Genomic DNA, 27,677 nt, shown 5'->3' on the forward strand with positions numbered 1-27,677 from the left:
GAATCTCAAAAGAAAAGGGAGATCAAAGTTGATTTAAATTGTCATAAGTATCCCTATTTCCTGTGTTTGCACAAATATATTGCCCTTCTCAGCAGAGTTGCAGTGTAAAACACCAGACTGTATGAAGACTTTCTGTAGTCAAGTGAATGTGGTAACTATCTTCTATTGCCATGAGCCTTTGGTCTCATCTTCTGGGAGAACAGGCAGTATGGATGTTAAGGTGAAGGAAGAAGGGGTCATTGCTGGTGCTCAGGGCTTTAGGGAAGTGCAAGTCCAAAGTAAAATACTGTGCAGAAAATATACAAGCATAGGATACAGGCAAGAAAACGTGCAGAAAGCTCAGGCAGATGTGAAAACGGGTTGGAGTAAGTGTGGGTGTTGGAAGGAAGCTGTGGCATGGAGGTATCACTGCGTGGGTAGGGTGTTTCCAGTGGGCTTTCAAGGAACAACTCCTCCCAAGCAGTGCTTTCTGTAGGTACATCTGCCCTACCTGAAGCTCCCTTAATATTAGATTCACCCTCCCATAAGCAGGAGCAGATAGTGCGGCCCCAGACAGGGTGAGTGGTGCTTTCTGAAGTCCCTAGCACCTGGCCCAGTGTTACTGCATGCTGCAGGACACGGTCTGACAGGCTGACATCCTGACAGAGCATCCTGGGGGGTGCAGGGATGGAAATGGGGGGGCAACACACCCTCCTTGAGAAGATTCAGCACAGGTATGACCTGCCTCTTCCCACAGTCATTCTTGAATCAGTGCCATCAATTTCTTTTGATTTGCCCCAAGAACATGTGTGAACAGGACAGTTTACTGATCAGACAAAATTTTTATCTGCAATTTTTTCATGAGCTTTATTTTTTAAAAAGGTACTGGCATTGCCAAAAATACTTGGGTTGAATTAACCACTAGCCTAATCCTGTTTGGCAGTTCCCTTGTCAAGGACAGATACCAGAAAGAGCAAGGATTTGCTCTTCTCAAAGTGACATGAGAAAGGATGATTTCCTTAAGTAGACTCTGCTCTGATGTTATTTTTTTTTCCATCTTCACTAGAGACTTGGTGGAAGAACAGATTCCAGAAAAAATAGAATTTGTGAAAGCACTAGACTTAAATCAGTAACTCTTAATAATTTTTGTTCATAGCGTCCAAAACACTGATGTTCCCTTTTCAAGGTCAATTTTAGGAATTAAAATTAGTCTTGTTCTATTTTTAAAGAAAAATAAAACAGTTTTTAGTTTTGCCAGTCAGAAAAGGGAACAAACTGGATAACTGGGTATTTATAAACTCTAAGCCTTTTGTTCAGACAAAAACAATGCCAAGCCAATAAGTAGCTCCATGCATAAATTTCAAAGGCCAGTAATCTGTCTAATGCTGCTCATCATAATGCTACTCACATAAACTTGATACTGCTTTTCTATGTTCAAAAATCTGATTTCTAAAGTGGTTGATTTATACAGACTTCAGTAAGACTTTCTTCCAGTTAAAATTATTAATAAATTGAAAGCCAACTAGACAAACAAAATATGTTTATATGTTGCTATCTCTTACAAGAGGGGCTGTTTCTCATTAGGACTCCTGACCTCCTACCCTTAACTCAGCACTATTCCATGCCTTTAGTGGCTGTCAAGAAGAACAAAGAAATCACTGAGGAGAAGGTTTGCAGTGACAGAAGGTGGGTGGTTTGATAAAACACTACTGACAGATCAGCTCTGCAGAAAGATCTGAATTGCTTGATAAATTGCTTGTGTTCAAAGTGATGATTGCATCCACACAGGGACAAGGTCATGTTTGGAGTATGAAAGATGTAAGTCACATGTACAGAATGAGAGAAACTGTGCCCTGGGAGGTGCTGTCTCCCAAAATGAGGTGGCAGTTAGGTGAAGTAATTAGCTGCATCTAAGTTCTCACTATGCTGCAGCAGCAAAAAAAAAAAAAAAAAGAAAAAAAAAGAATAAATAAATTCTTCGGTATATCAGCAGGAAAACAGAAAAAATAGAAGAACAGAGGGAGATCTTTTGTGGTGGTGAGATCACTACCAGACATATCCGAGTCTTGTATGGAAATTTCTGTAAAAGATTTTCAAAACCTAAAAGAGAAGAAGTGATACAAGAATGCTTCTGTAAAAGCTGCCTTGTAGAATAAGCTGGAAGAAATGCAGTCTGTCATTAAATACAAAACTAAAAAGTGACATGATTGCTGTTAGGTGTCTCTGCCTGAATAGAGCAAGAGGGGTTTTAACCTGCCAGGCAAGGATATGAGTCTAAGTGCTGGAAGATAAAATAGCAAAGGTAAACCTAGAAGCAAGATGCTCATTTTAAAGACATAGGTATGTGGTAAACCACTGAAATACATTAGTTAAAGACACTGAATTCTTTGCTGTTCAGTCTCTGTAATTGGTTTCTAAATATTGGTTTCTAAACCAGTCCTGTTAAACCATCAAATTTGGGCTCTATACCAGAATAATTGGACATGTTGCTGTCACCTGGGCTTTATGGGAAGTCTTATTTCATGATCAATATGTCTTTTACAATTTAATTCTGAACAAATTAATTGGTGCTAATGGCTGGAATCCTGATGTTAAAGTATTATGCAAAAAGTATTAAAAATAGTCAATTTAAAGGGGTTTTTTAACATCTTCATCTAATGCTGTATTAATTACTATGGAATCTACATATTGTTGAGGAACAGTTGGCAAATTAAAGAAATGTGAAAAGAGGTCTTTTTTATATATATGGAAATGTAATAAATTAATATTGAAACTAGTTGCAGTGCAATTCTAAAAAAATCTTATGTAGATTACATTTATATTGCATTTATTTATTGTGTTTAATTTATAATGACTGCAATTATAAATGTAAATATATCCAAAATCAGTTGGCAAAAAACCCAGCTGATGGAAGGCTGTTGACATGAAAATTGATCATGGGGCTGTGGGCTGAAAAGTTAGTTGCCCTACTTATTTGTCCTTTTATGTTTGGTAGGGTTTTTTTAGTTCTTCAGATGGAAAAAGCCAGTGGGAATCAACACTAGTGAAATAAAATTCCCTTTCAGCATCAGACTCTTAGGCAAATTGGGTTCATCAGAAGGGTCCAAGAATGGGATTTGCATCCTGAGGGAGATACTCTTCTTTTACTTCCCATTGTACATAGCACTTGTTCTCCTCAGAATCCAAATTGGAAATGAGCATTTGCCACTCCCTCACAGAGATCACTGGCATCAGGACAGGAAGCTGTCACTGGGATCTCATGGTCTACTTCAAGTGAGCAAATGTTCATCACTTGTATATACATATAAAAGCCATCTTTTTATATCTTGGCCTCTTGGCTCCTTTCACTTTCTTTCTATGCAGAATGGGAAATATTTCCAATTTATTGCTCTCTCCTCAGCCTCCTTCCCTCAGGAAGGAGCTAATGAGATATGATTTCTGTGAAAATGTTACTGTAAAAGCTTGGGTTAAGCTAGCACTGGGTAAATGTTGTTATGTCAGCACGCATTCACTTTCAGGGGAGACAGTTCTGGTGGGAGGGGGTTGACTTAAAATAAATTGCACTGGCACAGGTGCAGTTCTGCAGGTGCCAGTTTTCATTAGGAGTATCCTCTTGATACCCCCATGATGATGAAGTCCCTGGTGTGAGCCTGACCTTGTCTACCATTCCCATTATTTTTTACTACTGTTGGGGGGCAGGCATCTGAAAGAGTTACAGTGCATCACCTCTTTCACTATTTAAAGTCTCTTGTTGTAGTAATGGCAGAAAGTAAGATAGAAATGCCCTGTAAAACAGCCATATGGGTGGTATAACCCCATCCTTACACTACCTCTTCATGATGAAGTCACCCCTGTCCTACCACTCCTTCTCTTTGTAGTGTGTCTGAACGTGGGCATTGTGGTGGTCAAGGCTGCTGCAGGACTGTTGTTCTTGAAAGGGCAAGCTTGTTCAGAAGTTGTGTTTGTTGGGCTGAATGGCAGCTGACACCCCCCCACCCAGGATGGAGAAGCTGTCCTTGGACAGTGGCCTCCAGGCTGGATTGAGATAAGGCAGCTGATGTTCTCCTCTGGGATCTTCTCATTGCTCTGTAAGCAGAGACATTGCTCAGCAGCTGCCACCCAGCTTCTGCTCAAATCTGAATCTGGATGCAAAGACAGCAGCAGTTGGCTATAGCCCCAGGCTGCTGGTAGACTTCACATGCAGAGCCCCCTCACGTCCACCTCACTGAGAAGTTCTCTGAGATCTGGTTGCCTCTTTGTTCCAATTTGCCTCTCCCATCTCTTCTCCATATGACAAAGTCTTTTTGCTCTGCCTTGGTTTCCTGCGTGTGTCCCACTCCACGCATTGGTAAACCCCTGGTTTACCTCCATTCCATTCATGGAATCTCATCCCTCGCATCCTTATTGCATCCCTGGATACCTGCACTCCCTTCTGCCTTTGCCATTCCCAAGAACCTGCAGAGCACGTCTCCTGCACCCTTATGCATTGCATAGCTCATGGTGCCCCATACAATCCTTATAGCACTTTGAGCAGCCAAGAGGCCTTTCCTCCCTCTGACTTCCTTGGAGGAAATTGCAAAAGAATGGCACGTTTTGGCAACTGGAGCAGTCTCAGCTCTACATGGAATCTGTGTGAGATCAAACTGTTTAAAGGCAGTTTGATTTCAGAAATGAGTGTGGAGGATACCTTCCATTTTCAGGGCAGTTGCATGAGTTTCAAATCCTGGAATCCTTAGGACTTAGCAGGCTCCCCCCAGTTATTGTCTGCCTCAGCAGCTAAATTTAGACAGCTGGCAATGGTTTTTCCCTTAAGACATGGGTACCATCTGCATTTTCAAACCATGTAAATAGCTGGCTGAACACCACTTCTGGTGTTGTGAGCACGTCTCCCAAGTTCCACTTAAATCAGTGCCTGGTGTCTGTGAGTGAGAAAATGTCGCAGCTCCAGTTGCAAACTCTTCAAGTTCTTCAAAATGAATGCTTTTCTGGGCTGGCAAATTGACTGTCCCCATTCTCCAGCCTAGGAGCTGGGAGAGTCAGGAGGTTTCAAATCAAATTGGGTGTTTCAAGCTGGCCAGGAGAGGGCAATTATAAATGCAACAGAGCTGACACTCTTCATTAAATATAAACTTTAACACAGCAGTGTTTCCTCCTGCTCCTATTTTAAACTGGAGATATCACAGACTGGTGGATTCTTTCTTGGGGATTGGTGTTCTTTACTTTGCCACATATAATGACTGTTCTTCCCTTATGAAGCCTGTGCCACTGCCATTAGGCCACCAAAGTATCTTGTTGTTTGAAACAAGCTCTTTGTTTCTTCTGCCATTTCATTTGATGCCCAGCTCTCCTCAGCTGTGAAACACCAAACCCCGGTGTTCCACAAGAAGGCAGCATGCCTTTGAGAACCAGTCAACAATCTTTTTTCCTTTTTGCTATATTTTTTCGATACAGGACCTCTGGAAAGGGGCCTGTTGCTTGAACTGATCAGCCATAATAAGCAGAGGTGTTTTCAGCACCTTCCCCAGCCCATTCAGGGGCACAGAGGTTGAGTGGCTCTTCAGTAGCTGGGCTGTTTCTTTTCCAAAAGTGGCTCTAAAGCCAGTGAACACACACACTGTTCTTCTTACTCGCCTAGGCTGTGAGCACTTGAGACTAGGAACAAAACAAGTGTCATTTGGGGCACTTCTCTGCTCTGTGCTTCAAATATTTCTTCCAAAGATTTCACTTTGGAGTGGTTATCTACCTCATTTGTCTTTTATTTCAGTAGCATTGCCAGGCTTTGATACCATCTTTGCCTCTGACCACTTTGCCCCAAAGTGTGCAGCCTCTTTTGAGAATCTTGGTTTGTGGTAGAAGCCTTCTGCAGTCAGAAAGACCCTTCTGCAGTCTGGGAAACCAGAGCAAACACCTCAGTTTAGCCTTCCCCAAGTTTATTCTGAAACAACACTTGTTGTATTCATACCTTCCTATGGGCTCTTAAAGTCTAAAGATCCCCAAGTGCTTTATTTTTCTCATGAGTCACTTCCCTGCTGTTTTACATGGGGGAGTCAGCAACAAAAAAAGCCTTTTCAGATCATGTCAGGATAAAGCCAGATGTTTGGTTGCACAAAAGGGAATTTCAGGAGGCTGAATATCTTTTCATAATCTGCAAATTGTCAGGACAGTGGGTGGGACCTATATACCAAATACAATAAATATCACTGAGGCATTTCTTTGACTGCAAATCACCAGGAACTTCCCTTGCTCTATTGTGGAAAAAATGCACTATTTGAATCTGGTGCTGTGATCCTTTGTAAATAAATCAAGGCAAGAAAATACAACCATTGCTAGTTCACTCCTCTCTTGTACAATAGCTCAATAGGATGCACTGTGAGACTGAAGGTCAGAAAGCATGGAAAGATGTGTTCAGTCCTTTTCCTGTTTTCTAGCATCCTTCCCTCTCACACCACCATCAATCTTTCATGATACGTATATGTGGAGCTTTTAAGAGCTTGACAGCAGCACAAGATTATTCTTGAAAAGAGAAGATTTTCTACTGCTTATCTGGGGGGATTGGTGACAGATACCAACCATGTCTGTCCAGTGGGTCTAGCATCCCTTCCTTAGGCTACATGGAGTCTCTGTGGTATCCAGTTACATTTGTATTACAGCCACATAGTAACTGACGCAGTTCTGCGTCAATGGCTGAATTTATTTGTATTGTCAACTGCTGGGTGGTATGAATGACACATTTTATTAATGGTTGTCATTAAAGATTTATTCATGACACTCTCAGAACTTTACCTGAAGCTGAGACCATTTTGCTACTTTCACATTGCATAAGAAAGGGCTCTTTTATCCCAATCTATTCAAAAGAGAAGCGTTTGTTTTTATTTTTGCTTTTCTTGTTTCCCTTTGGTAAAAATGGGAAAGAACAATTCGGAGATAGCTATCGTATATTTGTCTAGCTCTGCTTGGCAGTAACAGATGGGCTGCAAGAGGCTAGCTGAAAAAAACAAAATTGCATTTCCTAGCACACAAGGTCTGAAGCCTTTAAAATCATGGATAATTTGCAAACCCCTAAAATCCTGTTAGTGTTTATTGTGAAAAAAATTGCCTCAGCTATTTCTCAGCTGGAGAACATGGAGTACCTTTTTCTTGACCTGCTTCCCTGTTGAGACTTTCCAGCTCTCCCCAGAGTGACTGGAAGAGAAAATAATTTCTGGAGAGGCTGACCAAAGTAAGCCAGATGTGCTTCCTGATGTCACTGTTGTCCCCAGGATGGTGTTGGGATGCCTTGTGCTGGAGCTTCCATTTCTGCTTGTCTGTGTGTTTGTGTGTGCGCGTGACCCACGCGTGGCGTGCAAACTGTCACACGTGCTCCTGCCTTACAGAAGAGTTTCTGTGCCAGTAGTGGGCCACTTTGCACACCCCCAAATGCTGAAAAGGATGTTGCAAAGAGCAAATCTCCGCCACTTACAGAAAGTACCTTTATGGCATCTGGTTCAGGTGGTACACCTGGCCTCCTCTGCATGCTGCAGGTCTGATTTCAGCAACCTGGCCCAGCCCAGGTCTCTTCATTCAGCATGTTGTGCATAAATACACAACAAAAAAAATCTCTCCTTTTGCTGTCAGCCAGTGGCAGAGTATTCTGGTAATGGGAACAGTGCTGGCACTTGGGACATAATTTATAGTATGCAAACACCTATTCTGGGTAATATTAAAAGATTAAATAAAACACACAAAGGCTGATCATTGTGGCACTACCTTGCTTTTTGTTGCATTTTTATGCCACGTGTTTTGTGTTTGGGTCACTATAACACAAACCTGCATTGGCAGTTCCAGGGGACAGCGCGAAGATTAATTTCTGGGAAATGTTTCTAAGTGTTATTTGCTGTATTGCAACTTCTTTATATCACACCTGCCATTGAAAAAAAATGATGTTACGATGAATGTACATTTTGAACAAGCTGCTAACCGTGTAACCTGGGGGTTGGAAGCAACCCCCATTTTACATTCACTTGCATGTCTTCTAGTGTTCAAAAAGAAAATTGCTTTATGTTTGGAGGTTTTATTTTTTCATATGCAAAGTGGTTCAATGAGTTACCTCATCTAGTGCACTTGCCTCGTAAAAATCCCCAGGGTTTCCTCCAACAACTCCAACAAGTTTCTCAGTTTAATTATGAGTGCAATTAATTATCTGGCAACATGAAACACAGTAATGGCAAATTTCCTCTGAACAAGTCAGATAAGGAGGATTTCCGTGGGACTCTTGCCCCTTCAGCTTGGTCCTTCCTAGAAAACCCCTACCAGATCAGGTTCTTACTCAGCACTGCTGACTTCTGGTTATTTTTATGACGTAGGAAGATGTTTAGCTTTCAGAATATTCTTCTTCTTCTTCTTTCTTGCTGCTATTAAGTTGCCTTTACAGTTAGGGACTAGAGGAATTTTTGGATTATCATTTCCTTCCACTTTGCTCACTATTTCCCAAGTCTCCAGTGAGTGATACAAATGAAGTGTTCTCCGTGTCTGCTCAGACAGGGAGCTCTGCATTGGCTCTCACTGGAGACACTGGTGGGTACAGAGTTGGGAAGCTGAGTGGCAGGCATCCCACCTTTACAGAGCTTTTGCTTCCATCCAAGACGCTAGGAAAACTGGCACAAACCCAACAAATGAAAGCACAAACAGGGAGGAGCAGAGCACTTATCCAGCACAGGACTGGGTTGTCCTATTCACCTTGGTAAAAAGAATGAAGAAAAAGGCTGTGGAGCATTGATGGTAAGGTGCTGGATAGAAGAACATCTCTAACATTTATGGTGCTGATTCTTGGAACGTGGAGATCCTGCAAGTAAGCATGGCAGCTCTAAGACCCCTGCTACTTTTACCTCATCTGATGCTGGTTTGAAGAAAGAGCTGCTGCTTCAGAAACTCAGATTCTAGGTTTTTTCCACACACTGTTGTCAATCCTGCCAGATCTCCCAGTCCCGATCAAGCTTAGTCTATGTTGGCAGAGGATAATGTCACTTCCAGGATATGCTAAGGTCCTGATAGTATCCAAATAAAAGCTGTTACAGGGAAGACTGGACTACAGCTCTTGCTGTTTGTGTGCCATCTGCATCTCTCAGGACTAAGGCCTCTTCCCATTCCGAGTGGAACAATTAACGTCGTGTTGAGAACTTGATTTCTGCTTCTCAGACCTTTCAGCTCCCATAAAGAATCTCAGGGACCAGCATATCCTTCCTTTGCATTACCTTGTGTCACCTGTTAGACTTCTGTTGCTGCTAAGCAGGAGAGTTCATTCATGGTTAAATAAACCATATTTAACCAACTGCTACTTGAGTAGGAGGTGAATGTGGGTTTCTGTGGTCGTTGCTACTGAGAGGAGACAAAAGCTGTAGGGAACCTGTTGTGCTTCCTGGTTTACTTGAGAAACTCCATCTGCTGGGACTTGAGTTTGCTTGAAGCAGTGGATCTCAGTGCAGTCCCCTTCAAGCAGGTCTCCAGGATTAAGAGGTCCAGCAGAAGGGATTCCTCAGGCTGCCAGGAGTCCTCATGGACTGCTAGGGACAGAAGGTTTGCAGAAGCTGTTGGAAGTTTGTCTCAGGGGGAAGGCAGCAGGGAGAGGGAGGGGATGCAGCCTGCTGTAGCTTTAAAGGCAGTACTGTGTAGGGATCCATTTGGAAGGACATCGTTGACTAAAGGGATCCAAAGCTTGTTTTCCTCGAGTCTTTTTATTCTTCCTTATCTAATCCCTTTAGAGCCTAAGGTCAACCCCTTTTTGTACTGCAATAACACTGTAATATATGCTTGCACTAATTCTTCTGGTATACCAAGCATGCAAGACCAATTTAAAGCTTTTTTTTCAGAAGAAAAAGACTGTATTATTGTGTATATAGAAATACTGAGAGAGAATTTGAATTCTGTCTCCTGTATAAAAGCATGCATTGATTACCTGTATGTAGATCATGCTGTAAATGCTGCAGAGTACTGTAAAATCCTACACTTGAAACCACAATGAACAGGCAATGTCATCAAAAACAAATGAAACAGAAGCTGTGCAATGGATTTTGTGCCTTTTTTAAATCCATGTATGTTAATCCAGACAATCGGGAAAAAAAAAGAAAGAAAAAAAAAAGAAAAAACGAACAAACAAAAAAAAAAGCTTGTATACTACCAAAACCTTATTAAAGAATCAAAGGCAGCATCTTGTTGATGGCTGGGTTTTTTATTTGCTTTATTTCTTTGTTTTTCTACTTCATTTGCTCTGGGAAGGTGTTTCCTGCTCATCCTTGGGTAGGTGGGAGCCCTGCACAGGGAGTTGAAGGAGATCTGGTAGAACAGTGAGAGTTCCATTATTGCTTACACGTGTGAGCACTAAAAACTTGCACTTAAGACACATCTGGGAATAGAAACAAAGTTATGTGACTGTTAGAGATATGATTTATGTACTTTGGGAAGGCCACAATGTGGTTTCAATTCAAGGCATGTGAAGGCTGTGGTACCTCTGGAAGTGTGGTGGAAATTTCCCTCACGCAGAAGAATCACAAGACTCCAGCTGCTCAAAAGCAGAGAGCAGTTTGTGCGGGCAGGTGATGGTCTGGAAGAAAGAGTCTGGATAAGGCTGTGGTCTCAGACTTAGAGGGTTGTACAGTGTGTGAGTCCCCTTTCCTCCTGGGAATTCTGTGGAGGGTCAGGCAGGATTCCTCTGAGTCTGCCTTTAGCAAGGTCCAAAGCTTATCTTCCCCATGCTTCACAGTATGTTTTAGCTTGCCCCTGAGAGGCTGCTGGTGTGTGGCAGATCCCTAGTTACATTTGATATGTGAATGTCTGTCAGGCTCTGCAGAAGGATCCAGTGGTGCCATGGTTTATAGCATGGTCTGAAACAGAACAGTGGATAGAAGAAGTGCATCATTTCCTGAATTTACGTGAGATAAACATTGTGAGGGGTTTTGGGTTTTTTTCCTGTACCTGGTTGATTTTTGCTTACAAGAGATGGGAGAGAAAAAAATCCCAGATTTTAAAGGAAAAGGGAACAATTATTAGGCTTATATGGGAAACTGCTCCCTTTGCCCACATCAGTGCAGAGCTGCTTAGGAGAGCAGGCTTTTCTGGAGGACACTGAGCCCACTCTGTGACATGTGCTACATTAGGGGTGTAGAAATTTTGACAGAAAATAAACCCACTTGTTCTTGTCACAGGCATGTTTTATGAAAAATCCTTTCCTTAGGATTTTTCCTCCTGAGAAGCTGAGAGGCCTCAAGAACAAAATGTAAACAAGGATTATCTGCTGCTGTGGAATGCAACAGGTGCATCTGTGATTAGTCTCATGTTGTTTCTAATTAATGGCCAATCACAGTCCAGTCATAGTCCAGCTGGCTTGGACTCTCTGAGAGTCAGGAGCTTTAGTTGTCATTCTTCTTCTTGCTTGCTAGTCTTCTGATGAAACCCTTTCTTCTATTCTTTTAGTATAGTTTTAATAATATAGATATCATAAAATAATAAATCAGCCTTCTGAAACATGGAGTCAACATTCTCGTCTCTTCCCTCATCCTTGGACCCCTGCGAACACCACCACAGTTCTCAGGTCCAGCAGGTCCTCAGAGATCAGGGGGCCTGGATGTGGCTGGATAAATAGAGTAGAATAAATAGAATAATTTCTATTTATTCCCAGCACAGCACTGTGAGTCCAGCTGAGCTCAAGAAGAACTTTCACAGGCACAGATTCACAGAGAATGTGGTCTTGACTCTGAGTCTGATTGTGTTCAGTAAGAACTTGATCACAAATTCAGAGATCACAGATTCACAAATAATGCAATTTATCAATACTATAGATCTGGCCAAGTTAAGTAAGAACTTCCACGATTCAGACTCATGGATGGTGTCCCAGGCTCACACATGCACACACTGCATTTTCAGGCCATAATGAAAGTCTGATTTTAGTCTGTTTTGCAAAGCCATTTTTGATGTTGACTGCAATTGGACCTTTGCTTCCTCCAGTGCCACATGAGTTTCATTAGTCAATGCTTTGATTTGTTCAGCAAGGTTATATAACATCATTTGATCTGGAATGCCATCAGTTGGGGTGTGAAAATAGCTTCCAGAGCCCACAACACCACAAGTCCACTTGTCACAAGTACCTTGTTGCTAAAGACAAGCTGGTGGAGAAGCCCCTACTGCTGCTCACATGGCCAAGAGAGAGGACAAAGAAAAGAAAAAACACAACACAGCAACTGAGCCTTTGCAATTACACAGCTCCCTCTCCCCCTAAAAAACAACCAGTGGGGAACAGGGACAAAACCAAAAAACAGGAAAGTACCATTTCTTATTGTCCAAAACCAAAAGCCAATGCTGCTGGGTTGTCTGCTCTACACCAGCCAACAGAGGCTCTCCTGGCAGTGGCAGTTCCATCAGCAGTGGTGACTGGAACTGGGGCAGTGGCTGGAACTTGTGGAGGGAGAAGGGGCTCTGGATTTCTGGGCAGCAGCAGTGAAAAGATCCAAGGAAAACATCCTCCCCAGCTCCAGAAACAGGGATTGCTTCCAGCAAGAGCAGCCAAAATGGTGTCAGGAAATTCTCTAAAGCCCAGGGAGAAAAGGATAATCTTGGGAAGGTTGGCATAGGAAAGATACAGAGTACAAGGCACATTTTTTGGATTTTACCCAGGACATGCATATTGCTGTTGGTCTTGTGACTCCCTTTTGATTCATCCACACACACCGCTGTTGTAAGAGGCTGCTTCCTCCAAAGGTGTCAAAGTATCAATAATCCCAGTGTGTGCAGACCATATTCCATCACTGTGCCCCAGAAGTGTGTGCAAGCTCTGAACAAATGTCAGACCTGGTGTCATTGTTAGTCAAAAAGACCAGACACTGGATTGTGACATTCCCCACACCCTTGGAATGTGCATTCCTCGTGGTATATTAGTACACATGTCCTGTGGATGATGATAAATCATAGAAATAATTTCCCTATAAGTCACAAATATAACAATGGCTCAGGGATGTTGCAGTTCCATGTGGTTGTATTAGTCTTGTGCCACTTCAAACCACCTTTTCCTTAGTGCCTCAAGTCAGATTTGTGTGTTTTTTTCACATGATCTCCCAAGTTTTGGTCAAATCCATAGTTAATATTTCCCAAGAACAGGTGAGCTGGGATACTGAGGGAGATGAACACACAGGACTTTGAGGAATATTGTGTGTCCATCCAAAAGCTTGGATTAACTGCAGCATAAGATTTGAAGTGAGACCTGAACTTCCATCTAGTAACTCAACCTCTTGAAGCACTTGACAGGACCATTAGCTTGGGGATATTATGGAATGTGAAATATCCATCAGGTTTCTTCCTCTTTGGACCAGTCTTGAACCATCATGGCTGTGAAACATGAGCCATTGCCACTCTCAGTTTCCACTGGGAAGGGGAATGTGCTGAAGCATTCTTTCATAATTCCACTGACACCTCCCAGATGGACAGACCACTGTAGGTTCCTGGGCAGTGCCTGCAGGTGACACTGTACCCTCATGAACTACATCTGGGAGGTGGGAAGGTCCCCTCATGATCACACTCTATCCTCTCCTTCCTTATCTGTTCTGCCTGTTTCACAGGGAGACCAGCCCTTTTCAAGATCAGAGCACCTCATTTTGGTGGCACTGAAAGAGTGGGAGCCCAACTCCAGTGGTGTCTCCACCCCTCCTGGCCCCTTTTGCCATCGATTGCAATGAGGCCCATGCCCACTGAATCCCCATTCCATGTGTATAAGGTCAGTGGGGCGTATGGAGTTGTTGGAACAATCTCAGTTCACTTACTTACAATTCTAATACATTCATGAGCACTTACATCATTCCCATGATTTTCCTTTCCTCAGTAGTTCATAAAGAGATCAAGCAATAATGAAAAGAAAACATGGTCAAGGAGGGGAGTTATGAAAAGCATGTCCTCCACATCTAGGGCAGTCAGCCAAGTATGAGCAGACCCTGTGGCAGTGTCACCATCTCGACAATGTTTGGAACTGCAGCAGTTGAAGTTGCAGTATTAGCAAAAAACTGTTGGCAATCCATGATGAAATACCACTGTTGGTTTGTTTACTGGCCACGCTGGTGAGTTATAAGGCAAGTGGTGCCTCTTTTTTCCAAATCTGTCACCACCCAGTCCTCATGAGTGCTACTGTTGGTAGGGGGCATTCCTTGACATTCATGAAATTGGAAGAGGGCAGTGGTATTCATGTTTTTAATAGGTTGGTAAGTTTTGCAGACCCTGAACTCTCCCATATTCTTTCAGATTTTATTTCTATCTCTGGCAACACAGTTGCCTTCTGTTAAGAAACTCTGCTGCAGAGTTCTACCTGGCAGTTTCTAGGTTTGACCAGAAAGTAGGTAGAGTCCTAAAATATTTGTTTGGGCAACACTCACAAGCACTTCAACCTTAGTGAATAATCTAAGACAAGTTTTATTTAGAGACAGAGTGTTAAAGAGGTGAAACGTGCAGACTTTGTGGTAAACACATGCTCAGACCCATGTAGTGCCACAGGCATTCCTGGACAAGTGACCAACAAGTCAAGAGAGAGTCAGGAGTGGAAATCTGAGGTCAAACAGGCAGGAAAATGTGGCAGCCTTAGCTCATGGCCTAGTTCCTGCTCACAGGAGGGTGAACCTGACAGAGGGCTGCCAGGATGACCAGGAACTAGAAACATCTGACATGAGGAGAGGCTGAGAGATCTGGGTGTGTTCTGCCTAAAAACAGGATTGGTTGTGGCATCCTTTTTCTTCATCGAATTGCCTGATGGAGGGAGATTCCATACTCTTCTCAGAGGTACACAATGGAAGGATGAGATGCTATGGACAAAAGTTTCATGAAAGGAAGGTTAGATAAAGGAATTAGATCCTAAACCCCCCAACTTTTTCACTATGAAGAGCCTCAAACTCTAGGAGAGGGTCCCAAAGAGGTTGTGAGATTTCCATCCTTGAAGTACTAAAAACTCAGCTGGATGTGGCCCAGCACAGGCAGCTCTGAGTTGGTCCTGCTTTGAGGGCTGGTTGGAGCAGAGATCTCCAGAGATTCCTTATATAATTTTTATTCCACAGTTTTAAGATACAGGCTAAGCCTCTCCACTTCTGATCTTGTGACACCTTCCCTCAGTTCTTCTCTGGCCTTTGGGGAATAGCCCTAGAGCCAGCTGAGTGTGATGTAGTACAAAAGACTGTCAAGACAGGACCCAAGTTTCTCTAGTGAGGGGTTCAAACTGGGAACACCTTGTTCAGCAGAGTTTCTTGTAGTTGGGTGTTTGTGTTCTTTGGACTTTCTCCACGGTGCATTTACAAGTGGCAGAGCAGCGACTGTCTCGGGCTGCTTTAAGGAATGTGTTCTGCAGTTTTGGGGTAGTGCATGCAGCAGGTGAAGCAATCCAAGTCTCCCAAAGGTAGGTACAATCAAAGCAGTCACTGTTGTCCTCAGGGTGCAGTGTCCATACAGGAAAGTAGAACATACATGGAGAAATTGAAAAGACAGACAGAAACACTGTCCATTTCCTAAATACTGCAAGGAATTTGTAGAGGTGGAAGTACATGAGGGTTAGAAGGTTATCTACAGCATGACTCTATGGTAGCAGAGGGGCACCAGAGCACAAGAAATAAAGAAATAAAGAGCTACATTTTTCTTACAGCAACATCCTGCTGTCCAGCTCCATGTCATACATTATTGCTTAGTGCAACCTCATCTCAGAAAAACTTTTGATGTCTTGCAAGGGAAAAGTTATTGAGGAAAGAGGGTTTGCTGGAGACAGGGCTGCTGGTGATGCAGACTGCAGGGCACAGAAATCATATCTCTGGCCTATATAGGATGTGCTCTGCAGGGCTGGATTCAGCTCACCTTGACCACAAAGCAGAAGAGATGACACAAGCCAAGGGCTGGGAAGAGATCTGAAGATCTACACAGGTGCATATTTCACAATGCAAAGAAAAACAGCAATTTTCCATCTGCATAATGAAACACAGCATCTGGAAAATGGCATGAGGTAGAGCAGCAAAGGAACTGTTGGTGGGGTTGTGGAACTCTTTCCAACGGGGGGCTCAGCACAAGGCAAACTGCTGGTCAGGACCCATTCCCACTGGGGAAGTGCATCCTGATTCCAGGAATGGCACTGTGGATGTATTTCTTGGGAAAAACAAACCCAGCCAACGTGCATCATCCAATCCTAGGCTGTTGAACGAACTAATTTCCAAGAAATGCTGAGGGAAGAAGCCACGTGGGTAATTTCCTTTGCAAAGGGCAGTAAGTGCCTCTTACCAATCCAAGTTCCACATCTGCCATCCTGATACAAAAGGTAGAGTGGGTCAGTGAAGGCCCAAACCAGGCTAATACAGAGCCATCTTCAGGGCCAGGCTTCAGCTTTAATGAAAGAAGAGAAGCAGCTTTGGATTCCAGAGGTATTGCCAAAACCAGCCTGTGTTTTAATTTATAAGATATAAAAAGAAATATTAACTGGATAACAACTTACCACCACGCAGAACAGCTTGGTGCTGCCCACCAACCTGTTTGAAATGTCTCTGTTGTACAGGAGCATAAAAATAGTACATTTTTCAGCACCATTTTTAATTGTGCCATTGGACTGAAAAGCCACTGAGGGCTTTTTCTCCCCAGCAGAGACAAAAAGATCCATTCCCACGGCCAGGTGAATGTGGTAGCTGTGAGCAGCTCTGGAGCTCACATGGTTAAGTGGGTGCATATTTAGTTGTGTAGCCTAAATATCCTCCGGCGGTGTCGAATGCCACTGGAAAACACAGATGTTTGGAGCCCTGCTGTTCGTGGTCAGGACTTTTCAAGGGTAACATGTGATGCATTATTGACCAGTTGATTTTATGGAGAGGTTACCGTTTGCAAGCCCTAACAGAAGTGTGCTGTAAATGATTTGGTTTAAAATCCATTCTGCAGAGTGGTGCTGATGGGATTTTCATTTGCAACTGATTGTTAATTAGGCCATGCTTGACAGGCATTTCCTATTTATTTTGGCCTTGTTTGGTCAAGTGTGTGCATGTGTGTGTGAGCTACTGTTTTTCTGTAGGATCATTTGCAATCATTTCACAGCCTGCTACTGCCACAGGCTGCTGCTGGAGAAACAGTGCCCCCAACCACCACCTGTCCTGTGTGCCCTTCACTTCTCCTGGTTGGACACCCCAGGTCTGATAATGGCACTTTGTGTGCCAGCTTTCATGACTTGCTGATGATTGCAGTGGAAGCAGAAGCCTGTGGGAGACAGAATGAGGAGTTGCTACAGGGATGTGGGAGCAGAAGGGGGGATGGATGGTGCAGGGGCAATGGTGGATGCTAATGGAAAGTGATCAGGAAATTTATCTAGCCCAGAGGTGCCCCTTCAGTTCACTGGGCATAAAAGCAAGTTGCTAAGTGCTTCCAGTAAGGAAGGAGTGACTATGTAAATCTATAAATACTGAAATAAATACATAAACACTGAAGAAGATTGGGAAATGTGAAAAAATCCTGAGGAATTGCTTGAAAATGGTTCTTTTAGGTCCAGGTTAAAGACTGCTGACAAAGGAACTTCTTTGCCATGTTTCGTTTCCTTCATTGATAAGTACCTGTGAACCTCCCTAAGGTTTGTATGAATCAAATGATGGAGTGATGACTGCTCAGGCATGTATTTATTTTGGAAGCATGAGATGGATTAGATGCTTTCCATGGATTCTTCCCGCTGCTGTTGGTCCTGATGTGTTCTGTGTCAATGCTGTTGTCTGAATGCTAACTCACCCTCTTCTTTTGTCACACTTGTCTTCCTGCAGGCATACATGCTGAAGTCATTTGAAATAAATGGCCTGCCCAAGGCAGTCCCTTTAAGTTTGCCTTACCAAGACTTCAGAAAAGATATGTGCAACTACTGGGAAAAGCCTAAGTTATCCCAGCGGATAAAGAAAGTTGATTTTTCAAATATTGTCTTGACTGCTCCTTGCAAACCTCTGGAACCTTATCTGGAAATGAATGGAAAAGAGGAGGAGGAGGAGGAGGAGGAAGAAGAGGAGGAAGACTATGAGGAGGAGGAAGATGAGCAGGATGAGGGAGAGGAGGAGGAGGAGGGCAATGAGATTGACATGCACAGTGATTCCAGCAGTGACCTGAGTCAGAAGAGTACGGAGCGCAGCCAGGAGTGCGCACCGTCCACGCTCCTGGCTGATGACCAGAAGGGCTCCAAGGGTCGAGCATCCACTGCTGATGGGGACCTGGAGCTGGAGGAAGGCTCAAAAACATTAGTGCTGTTTTCACCAGGTGATCTGAAAAAGTCCCCAGTGGCTGCAGAGTTACCTCCAGAGGTCGATCTGGGCACTCTTGCTGCACTGACACCTCAGAGCGAGCGGCCGCAGCCCATGGGGAGCCAGCTGGATGTGTCTGAGCCAGGGACCCTGTCCTCAGTCCTTAAATCAGAACCAAAGCCTCCTGTGGCAGTGGCTACAGCCTCCTCCCCGTTCACCAAAGTGGAGCGCACGTTTGTTCACATCGCTGAGAAGACCCACCTAAACGTGATGTCTTCCAGCGGGCAGCTGATGCGGCACGAGGAGCACGGGCCCCCGGGGCAGTTCGAGGAGGTCATCGTCGAGGAGGAGCTGGAGGATAACCTGGTGCTGGTGGAGAATGGCAGCATTCATTCCGGGCTGGAAGGGGCAGAGACGGAGAGCTGCGCGCTGTCGGCCAATCACATGGAAACCACCTCAGAGACCGTGGGGGAGCAGCCGGCCCTTCCCAACGGCATGCCAAAGCTTCCCGAGGAAAAGCCAGAGCCCTCTGGCAAAGCGGTGCTCTCGCTGGATTTGGAAGAGCCTGCCAAGGTGGCTACAAGGGAGCCTGGCCTGGAGAAGGCAGCACCAGCGACAGAGCACCTGAAGCGAGCAGAGACCGTCCTCGAGACGCCACAGCCGGGCCCCAGGAGGCCGCTGGGCTCCCGGTACAGGAGTCGGATACCCATTTTGTTCTCTGAGGAGGACACTGGCTCAGACCTTTCAACTTCACTCTCAGCCAAAGAAAGGCTTTATAAGAGGGCAAAGCAGCCCGACCTGGCTCGCCTGGTGATGGAGAAGAGACAGAGCCGCCTCCTGCGGCTGGCCTCAGGTGCCTCCTCCTCGGCCTCCTCCAGCGACGAGCGGCGGCGAGCCTCCGAAACCCTGTCAGCCACCGGCTCCGAGGAGGACACCCACGACTCTGATGACTCCATCCCCGGAAGGGAGAGAGGAAGGCTGCGCTCCTGGGGAGAGAAGAGAGACCCATAAGCACAAGGAGCAGAATTCCTCGCCCCATCGTGCCGGTGAAAACGCCGCTGGAGAGCTCCGTGGCCGCTGCGGTGGCAGGGCTGGGCAGCTCCCCACAGGATGCAGCTGCTGCCTGCAGGTAAGACCAAAATGGTGAGAAATGCAAAGAGCTGGCTTGTTGAGGGACACAGCCAGGGCTTTGCTCACCTCCCATGACTTCATCCTTTACTCAGCTTGAATGCATAGTCCATCCTTGTTTCCTACAGTCATTTCAGCCCACAGGTGTGTGAAATACTCACCTCTCTGTCTTCTTTTTTTTGAAGCCTCTCTTTGCTTGCCCTGGCTTTGAGACCTTTCCTTTTACAAGCCCTTTCACTTGGTCTGATAATAGCAGATGCCCCTAGTGTTGAGCTCTCCATTTGGCAGCATGGCCATGACTCTGCAGGGAGACCTGGCCTCCTGGCCCTACTGTTGTAATTAGAGCTGCAAGGGCAGTGAGGCTGCCAGCTGGGATTGCCTCAGTTGGTTTATCTTCCATCACAGTTACCATGAGAGGCCAACTGGTGCAATCCAACTCATGCCCACATTCCCAAATTTTATGTCCTGCCTTGGAAAAGGTTGCTGCATCCATTCTGCATGTTAAGAGAAGCCCCACATACCATGCCTGCGTGTTGACTCAGAGAATGCTGGAGCATCAAGGCAAACACTTAGCAGTTAACTACACCGGGTTACAGGATGGTGTTCAAACTGGTGCCCCATCTTGTTCACAGCATAGGTTCTCCCACCCTGGTGCTGGAGACTCCTTGTAATTGCCTGGCAACATTCATGCCAATCCTGCCAGGAGCCCAAGAGTCCCTTGCAAAATTCCCCTTCATCCTCCCTCTTCTCTCTCTTTTCTTCTCTGCAGGCTTCAGACACAGAGACCAGCTGGCAGTGTCCCATCCGAGGGCCGAACAACACAGGTACAAAGTCAGCTTCCTTCGTCACCGAGCTCCACTTCTCTTCCTCCACGGAGCAGCTCGCAGAGGTCCAGTGGTGCATCCCCTCGGAGCCCCATCCTTCCTTCCAGGAACCCCAGTACTTCCCCCAGAAGCCAGCTGCTGCCTCGGAGGGAAAGCCCTTCTCCCTGCCGACAGCACAAACCAGGGACTGCTCCTCAGCGAGTTCCTCCTTCCCCCCGACCTCAGCCCTCAGCTCAGGCCCCGGGGCCTACAGGAGATTCCCTGCCATCTCCTGGCGTGGCCAAAAAACGACAAAGAGGAAAAACCCAGACTCAAAGTCCAGCAACCAAAGGAAAGCAGGTGTCCCTGGAAAGTAAGGCAGCTGCCAGATAATGACCTTCCTCTGCGAGCCCAGCAGACTGGGTCACTTCTGCATATAGTATACACTTGAGATGCTGCAGCACAGCCTTCCATGCTGGACCCACGAGTGTATAGCAGTAGCTGTACTTGAATGCTTCTCTCACTCTCACCCCACACTGCAATCAGCTCCCACGGGCCTGGCAGCCTCTGAGCCACGGAGCCTTTCCAAGGGAGACCCCCCCAGCCCGCAGCTCACGCTTGCTAACGCACAGCACCCAGCCTGCCCAGTGCCTGACCTGCCTCCCTCCCCAGGGATTCTCCTCCCCGTTAGCAATACCAGTCCTCAACACCGACTCCAGCTGTGGAAGGAGGAGCAGAGGTGACAAGAGCAAGGCCTGCTAAAGAGGAAGGCTCCTGTCTTCAGGCAGCTCCTTCCTTTCTCCTTGCTGGGAGAACACCAGCCTTGGTCTCTGCCATCTCCCTGAGTGTTGGCTCACCTCCCACCACCTGTGTTAGCAAGGGATTGCCACTAGCTCATTCAAGAACGATGGATGCATCCATGTTTGATGAGATAAGAGAAGGGGTAAGGAGGGGAGGACTCTTCTCTCCTTTTCAGAGATGCCTCTACAGGTGGGAACTGGGAGACAGGCAGGTCTTGCTGGATGCTCCCACCTGCTCCAGTATGTCCCACAGAGGAGGCTGTCTGGCATTGCTTATAGACACTGCTGCTGTTTCAGCAGATGCCTGTGTGGTGGGTACTTAGGTGGAAGTAGAGATGTGTTGGCAGCTTGCTGGGAAATCAGGAGCTCTTGCTAATTAATGTAGAAGGGAGCGCACTGCAGCCACATCTGTCACAAATACCAAACTGTGATCTGTGGACATCACATCCCCCAGCAAGGGTGGTTCCTCTCAGCCTGGACGTGGTTGGTGCCACAGACCTGCAGTGCACCAAACACAGCTCCATTGTGAGGATGTGAATAGTCACTGGATGCCTTTAGCCTGGGTGCCCCTTGCACCTGAATTCCTTGTGTTTTATTGTCATGCTCTTGGTGTTTGTGAATTTTGGCACTGTGGTTGAAAGTTCCCCTACACGGCAGGGTGGGAAATTATTATCCTGTAGTGTACCCAAAACCTGCTGCTTTGCAATGAGAGGTTTGCTGGCATGCCATGGCCATGTGCGTTTCTATCTGAGGGGACAGTGGGTTGAGTGGCAGAGGCGGGGTTTGTGTCTTTTCCTTGGTGCTCACCTCTGCCATGCATTGAGGATGAACAACGTGAATGTAAAAGCAAGGGCTGTGCTCTTCAAGTAATATCATCTGAACATAAGCTAACACTCAGCTAGAGCTAAATCAACCAACTGTTTAGCCCCCAGACAATTAGGAAGGCTTGAAAGTGAAAGCAAGGAGGAGTGGTACCTGTCTGATCTTGATGAGATCTTGAAGCAGACAAAATTCTCCCCACACCTCACAGAAGAAAACACTCCAGACCCAAATTCTTTGTGCTTCACACCATTGTCGTGCCTAAAAGAGGCACTGCATGAGACAGAACAAAAATACAGCTGCTCTGTACACCTATTCCTGCAGTTGCAACTACCTGCAAATTTACTATTTGCAGACAACAAAGCTTGACAGAGGAACCTGAACAGTAATGACCTTGATTCATTTGAACATGAATGCAAACAGTCACACACTGATGGCCGTCAAGTCCAAGGAATCCTGAAGCTGCTCATATCTACAGGAGTCCTGGAAAGGAGTGTGAGAGCTGTGACAGGGTGTCAGGGAGAAACTCCTTGCACACCTGAACAGGGAAATGTGTAGGAACAGGAGACAGGAATTACCCCTTCATGTAACAGTCTCAGTGTTGCCAACACTAAGAATTCATTTCACCCAGCTCAAAATGTTTTCCATTGATTTCCAAACATGCTCTCATCTTTGCAGAGCAGCACTGGGAACTCAGAGGGAGCTCAGGCTGTGGTCTGATGGACTGAGCTGATGTTGCCATCAAAAGCCACATCCCTCCAAGTTCCAGCTGTTTAGTTGCACAGTTCCACCACATTTACAGTGCAGCAGCTATTTGATAAATGGCTGGAAATGCTGATCCAGCATGACACGAACTGCTCTGATTTGCCAGTTTATTTTTCATCTGGTTCATTTCATCACTCTGGTTCACCATTTGGTCTCACAACAGAAGAAGGACGCACAGAGACTGTGACCACTTCTTCTGGTGGCACTAAAACTTTCTCTGAGTTTGAAGAGTGGGTCAGACTAGGACCTAAGTATGTGCTGCAGATTTAGAAACTAGAAAACAGAATAAACTCAAAGACAGATTCTTTCCAGAAATATAAATCATAATGGGACTCCTATTAATTTATTGAAGGTCTATTAATTTTAGAGTGCTCAGATGATAAGACTTGGTTGTGAAGCTTTTACCAGTTGGTCCATCCATGTCTTAATGCACATGCCAAAAATGACATTGAAAGAGCTTTGAAAGAGGACTACAGGATTATTAACAGGGTTAGCAAACCTGCCTCATCATGGGAAGCCAATAAAGCACAATCAGTGTATTTGTTCAGGAAAAAGTTTAAGGAACAGTTTTCTGTGGCCCAATGTCAGAAAGGAAGCTCCAGGGCAGACACAAGGCTGGGTTGGACAGGGCCCTGAGCATCCTGGTCTAGTGGAAGGTGTCCTTGCCCATAGCAAGGGGCTGAAACTGGATGATCTTTAAGGTCCCTTCCAACCCAAACCATTCTATGGTTCTGTGGTTCTGTGGTCTTCCTCTGGCACATGAAAGGAGGGAAGTCAGAGCAGCCAAGAACAGCAGATGAAGAAATCAGGCAGGCTCTTAATTGTGAAGCAACCATCCAGTGAAGTCTTTCACAGGACTAGGGGGACTTTCTTATTAAAAGGTTTCTGTGAAACTGAGCTGTCTTCTAAGAGGTCTATCTACCATGACCCAACCACAAGAAGCAGGCAGGATTCTGGTGGCACCAAAGTATCATCTCCCTCTGTGGTGCAGCAGATTCCTGGTCCCACCAGGATACATGCCAAAGCTGGTATAAACTGGAGAGCCACCTGGCAGGTCCCACAGGTTTCAGAAAGCAAGGGAAAGATGGCCAGCACAGCTGGACATCAGGCACAGGTCTATGCTGAACTGAGCAGGAGTGATAGATCTGAATGGCTCCAAACCCACTGGTTTATTATGCTTTTTTGCCCCTGGAATTTTTGCCTCAGACAATTTTTTTTTATAATAATTTTTCTTTTGTTCTAATCTGGTTGCAAGGAAATTAAAAATATAAGTAAATAAATATTCCATGTTACAGAAATTAAAGAAAAGTTTACATTGAAAGGAACCCTTGGAAATCACCTTGTCCAATTTTCTATTGAAAATGAGATTAGATTATGTAGGGCTGTGTCAAGATGAGCCTTCAGTGTCTCCAGCAAGGAAGATTCCACCACTTCCATGATTTAGTGAATCAAAGAATGGTTGAGGCAAGATGGGACTTGTGGAGGTCATCAACAAAGCTGTTCACAGTGTTGTCTGACAGGGCTGGGCTGAAGGTGCATCTGGGTCCGTGGAGATCTGAGACCAGCATGGGTCATCTCTCCTCGTGGTTGTGCTGCCAGACTCCCTGCTCCTGCACAGCCCTGCCTCCCAGCTGTCCCTGGCATGAAGGGCAGCGGGAAAGTGCATGGTGTGCCCCAGGCCATGTCCTCCTGGATGGGGGTGCTCCCATCTGGGGGAGCAGCACACACAGAATTTCCTCTGGGTCCTCTCTTCTTCTGCTGCCCTGCAGGAAAGTTGGAAGGGCACCTGCCATAGCTGGAGCAAACAGAGGAGAACATGTCTGGGGACAAGAAGGGATGAGGCCTGTGATGTTAGGGAGAAGTTAGGTGGTTGAGGAATGCCAGAGGATCTAGTGTGGCATCACAGGACATGGTGGGCTGTCACATCCCAGAAAGGTGGGAGAGGTAAGGCCCTGTTGCTCTCTGCTGTGAGTCTTGTGCAAGCTCTGCCAAGCTCGAGGGCACAGGGGGGCTGCTCAAGCACTGCTGGGGTGTGTGGCTGTGTCCTCTCAGGTGATTTTGCCCATGTGTGTGTTTTGGGGGAACTCCTGGGACAGGCCACCACTGTTCCTTCACCAGTGTGTCCATCTGCATGGGTAGGGAGAGACACGTCTGTGTTGGGACCACAAAAGCCTCTGGGACTGCCCTGAGCCCTCACTTTCAGGGGCCTTGCCCAGCAGCTGAGATGCCTCCCTGGCTGGTGGGAAGGAGCCAGTGGCTGCTGGCTGGCCAGGAGCTGCCTGCAAAGAAGCACGGATACAGGGGGGGATGTGCCACGTGGGGAATCTGAAAGGCAGCTCTCAGCACTAAACCAGTGTGGCAATGGATTGTATGAGCAGAGGGAGAAAAGGACAGATGGCACCAGACAGACTGATACTGTGGAGAGGCTCAAACACATGCATGGATGGAGCTGCTTAGCTGATTTGTCTGGTTGGCAGCACAGGCACTTCTGTTTGCCTTGGTGCAAAAGGTGTTTTGGTAGCAAATATCTCTGGGTCAGTTGTGCTTGGAATCAGTGAGAGGCAGGAGACTTTGCTTGCCCTTTTTTAAGTAAAGAATATTATAATATATATATATATATATATTATTACAACAATATAAGTAGTGACCATTATATATAGTGACTAAAGGTTAAAAAGGGTCCTGCTACCTTCAGAGAAGTCTCATCCGTGACTTCAGATGTGTGCAGGGCTCACTGCTGTGTGCAGTGAAAGTGCATGGGGGAACAGGATACCACTCTACCAAAGAGCATGTCAGCTGTGAGGCTGCACCTGCCTGAGCACAAACCAGGGCTGGAACACGCCAGCCTGGGTGGCTGACAGCTGTCCTGCTTGCCACCAGACCTGCAGCAGCTGCTGGACTGACACACAGCTCTGCGGGGCATGGAGCAGGATCTGGAGCATCACTGTTCACGTGGCTGCTCCTGGCTAACACAAGCACTGAGAGTTTGGTGGTGAAACGTGTAGATCCAAAGCAGGTTGTGTTGGGGCAAGAAAATCTTTCACATTTCTCCTTTCCCACACAGAGGTGTATTCTCACTGTAGATCCTCTGTTAGAAGATGATCACTGATAGCCTGGGCAGCTCCAGTAGCATCCCAGTGGTCCCTCAGCACACTGCTTTTTTCTCTGTACAGTTTATTACAGCTATTCCACGTGCACTGACACCAATGCCCACCTAAGGCCTTGCCCCACGCATCACTCACCTGCAGTTAAATTAATCCTGTGAACACAGTAAAAGTCCCATTGTGGACATAATGAGTTTGGTATCAAATGAGCTTCTTCTGGCTGAACTGAAACATGGCCGTGCTCCAGCAGAGCTAGGCTGGTTTGACAAAGTCCACGGGGACCACTGAGGGTTTGCAAACACCTTTGGTTCCATCTGTTTGCCAGCTACTCCTGCACCTCCCCATGAGCAGGAGAGCTTGGGCTGCTGTTCAGGCCCTTTCCTCATGTGGCATGTGCCTGTAACTGGGCTGCTGGGTGGGCTCAGTGTATGCTGGCTCCCCAGGGCCTGTGCAGGTGCTGCATTCCAAGGGGCTGGGACCGTGCTGGCAGTGGCAGCAGAGCCAGCTGATGTTAAGACCTCCATGAGCATTGAGGTTGGTAGTTTTGCAAGGCCAGGGAATAGCTCTGCCTGCAGGCTGGGGTGAGCTGTGACCCCCAGGACAGCCAGAATCCCAGGAAATGACAGTGATTTATACACCATCACTCTCCTGTCACTTCATTCCTACTGTAGCTCCTCCAGCAAATCTTGCCTTCAAAGTAACTGTATGTTCCCTCCAGGTCAGACCCTTTTTGCCTGGGGGGTTGAAGCCCTCCTGGATTCTGCAGAGCCTGAGGCAGACTTGGCCATCAGCCTGTGGAACCCATACAGGCCATATGCTGGGTCACAAGGAGGAACATTATCCCTTTTATTTCTGGAGCTGCAAATGGCTGGAAAGCAGGTTTAAAGTAAACACTGATGCCCTCTGTGCTGAAAGGAGGAAGGGAGCTACCAAAGCAAATCCAGAGCTGGGTTCCTTGTAGGGACCAAGATAATAATTTCTCCTGCTCTTAGCTCCTGAACCAGAGGGGCCTCAGGGGTGAGAGCTCTGCTTTGGTGAAGACCCTGCAGGACTGGTGCCAGCACGGTGCTCCTCAGTGGCTGCCCTGCCTCTGGCTTGGCCCTTGTTGCCCTGCCTGGAGCTCAGGGAGCTGTGGCACAGGTTCCCTGGAGGAGGCTGGGGCTGATGTTTCCTCGGGAGTGCACGGCACAGGCTCGGGACCATCCCTGCGGAGGGTGGGATGAGCTCTGCAGGACGTGGGGGTACCCCTGGCTGTGAAACCAGGACTGCTGTGCTATGGGACCTGCTGCTTCTTCTCCAGACAGGAATTGGAGCTGGGAACACAGATGATTTTATAGATCTCCTTTTACCACGATAGCATGTGACTCTACACTCAGACGTTGTACCTGGCGCACCGACGTTTTCCTTCGCCTCCGGCACACTCTGGAGACAGGACTTCTGCTCCTTCTGCCTGGAAATGTGACTGAATCCCAAGGCTAAATCTCTCTCTACATATCTTCTTTGCATTCTTTAGGAAAGCAGCTGGAGAATGTTTACACACTGCAAACAGAATGTAGGACTCCGACTGAGGAACCACAATCTGGTTCAACTGCATGGCAAATTTCTTGGCCATAAAATCTGGCATGCATCACAGAAGCCCTGTCTGTGTACAGACCCACCTGGCATTTGTCTTAATTTCAGATCACATCTTAAAAAAAAAAAAATAAACAATTATGCCATTTCTTGTTCATATCAGACACAGTTGTCATTAGATTTGTTATTAAAAGGGGATTCTGGATCATGCCATTAAAAGCCTGTCTACCTTTTCATTGGTGTCTTCTCCCATTTATTGGTGTTGCAAGACATGTTCCTTCACCATGAACCTTGTTCACAACCACACTGCAGGCAGCAGGCTCAGCCATCCACTCCCAAAACAGCACTTGTCAGAGAGAAAAGCCTGCTTTTTTAACAACAATTAAAAAAAAAAAAAATATGCTTTGCACAGTCAAGATGCCACAGTTAAGATGCCACATTTGGAAACATGTTGGGTCTGCACATTAATATGTGGGA

At 46.0% G+C, this 27,677-nt stretch overlaps 1 protein-coding gene across 1 annotated transcript in view; it reads left to right on the forward strand.

Moving 5' to 3' along the window:
- TTBK1 (tau tubulin kinase 1) overlaps positions 1 to 27,436 on the forward strand; it is a 103,357-nt gene extending 75,921 nt beyond the window's left edge. The window contains 3 exon segments of the mRNA XM_036381358.1: positions 17,745 to 19,161; positions 19,164 to 19,338; positions 20,107 to 27,436. Coding sequence (XP_036237251.1) covers positions 17,745 to 19,161; positions 19,164 to 19,338; positions 20,107 to 20,533 — 2,019 coding nt within the window. The 3' untranslated portion in view covers positions 20,534 to 27,436.
- Positions 27,437 to 27,677: the final 241 nt, after the last annotated feature.

Source organism: Molothrus ater, chromosome 3 (genome assembly GCF_012460135.2).
Source record: "Molothrus ater isolate BHLD 08-10-18 breed brown headed cowbird chromosome 3, BPBGC_Mater_1.1, whole genome shotgun sequence".
NCBI lineage: Eukaryota > Metazoa > Chordata > Aves > Passeriformes > Icteridae > Molothrus > Molothrus ater.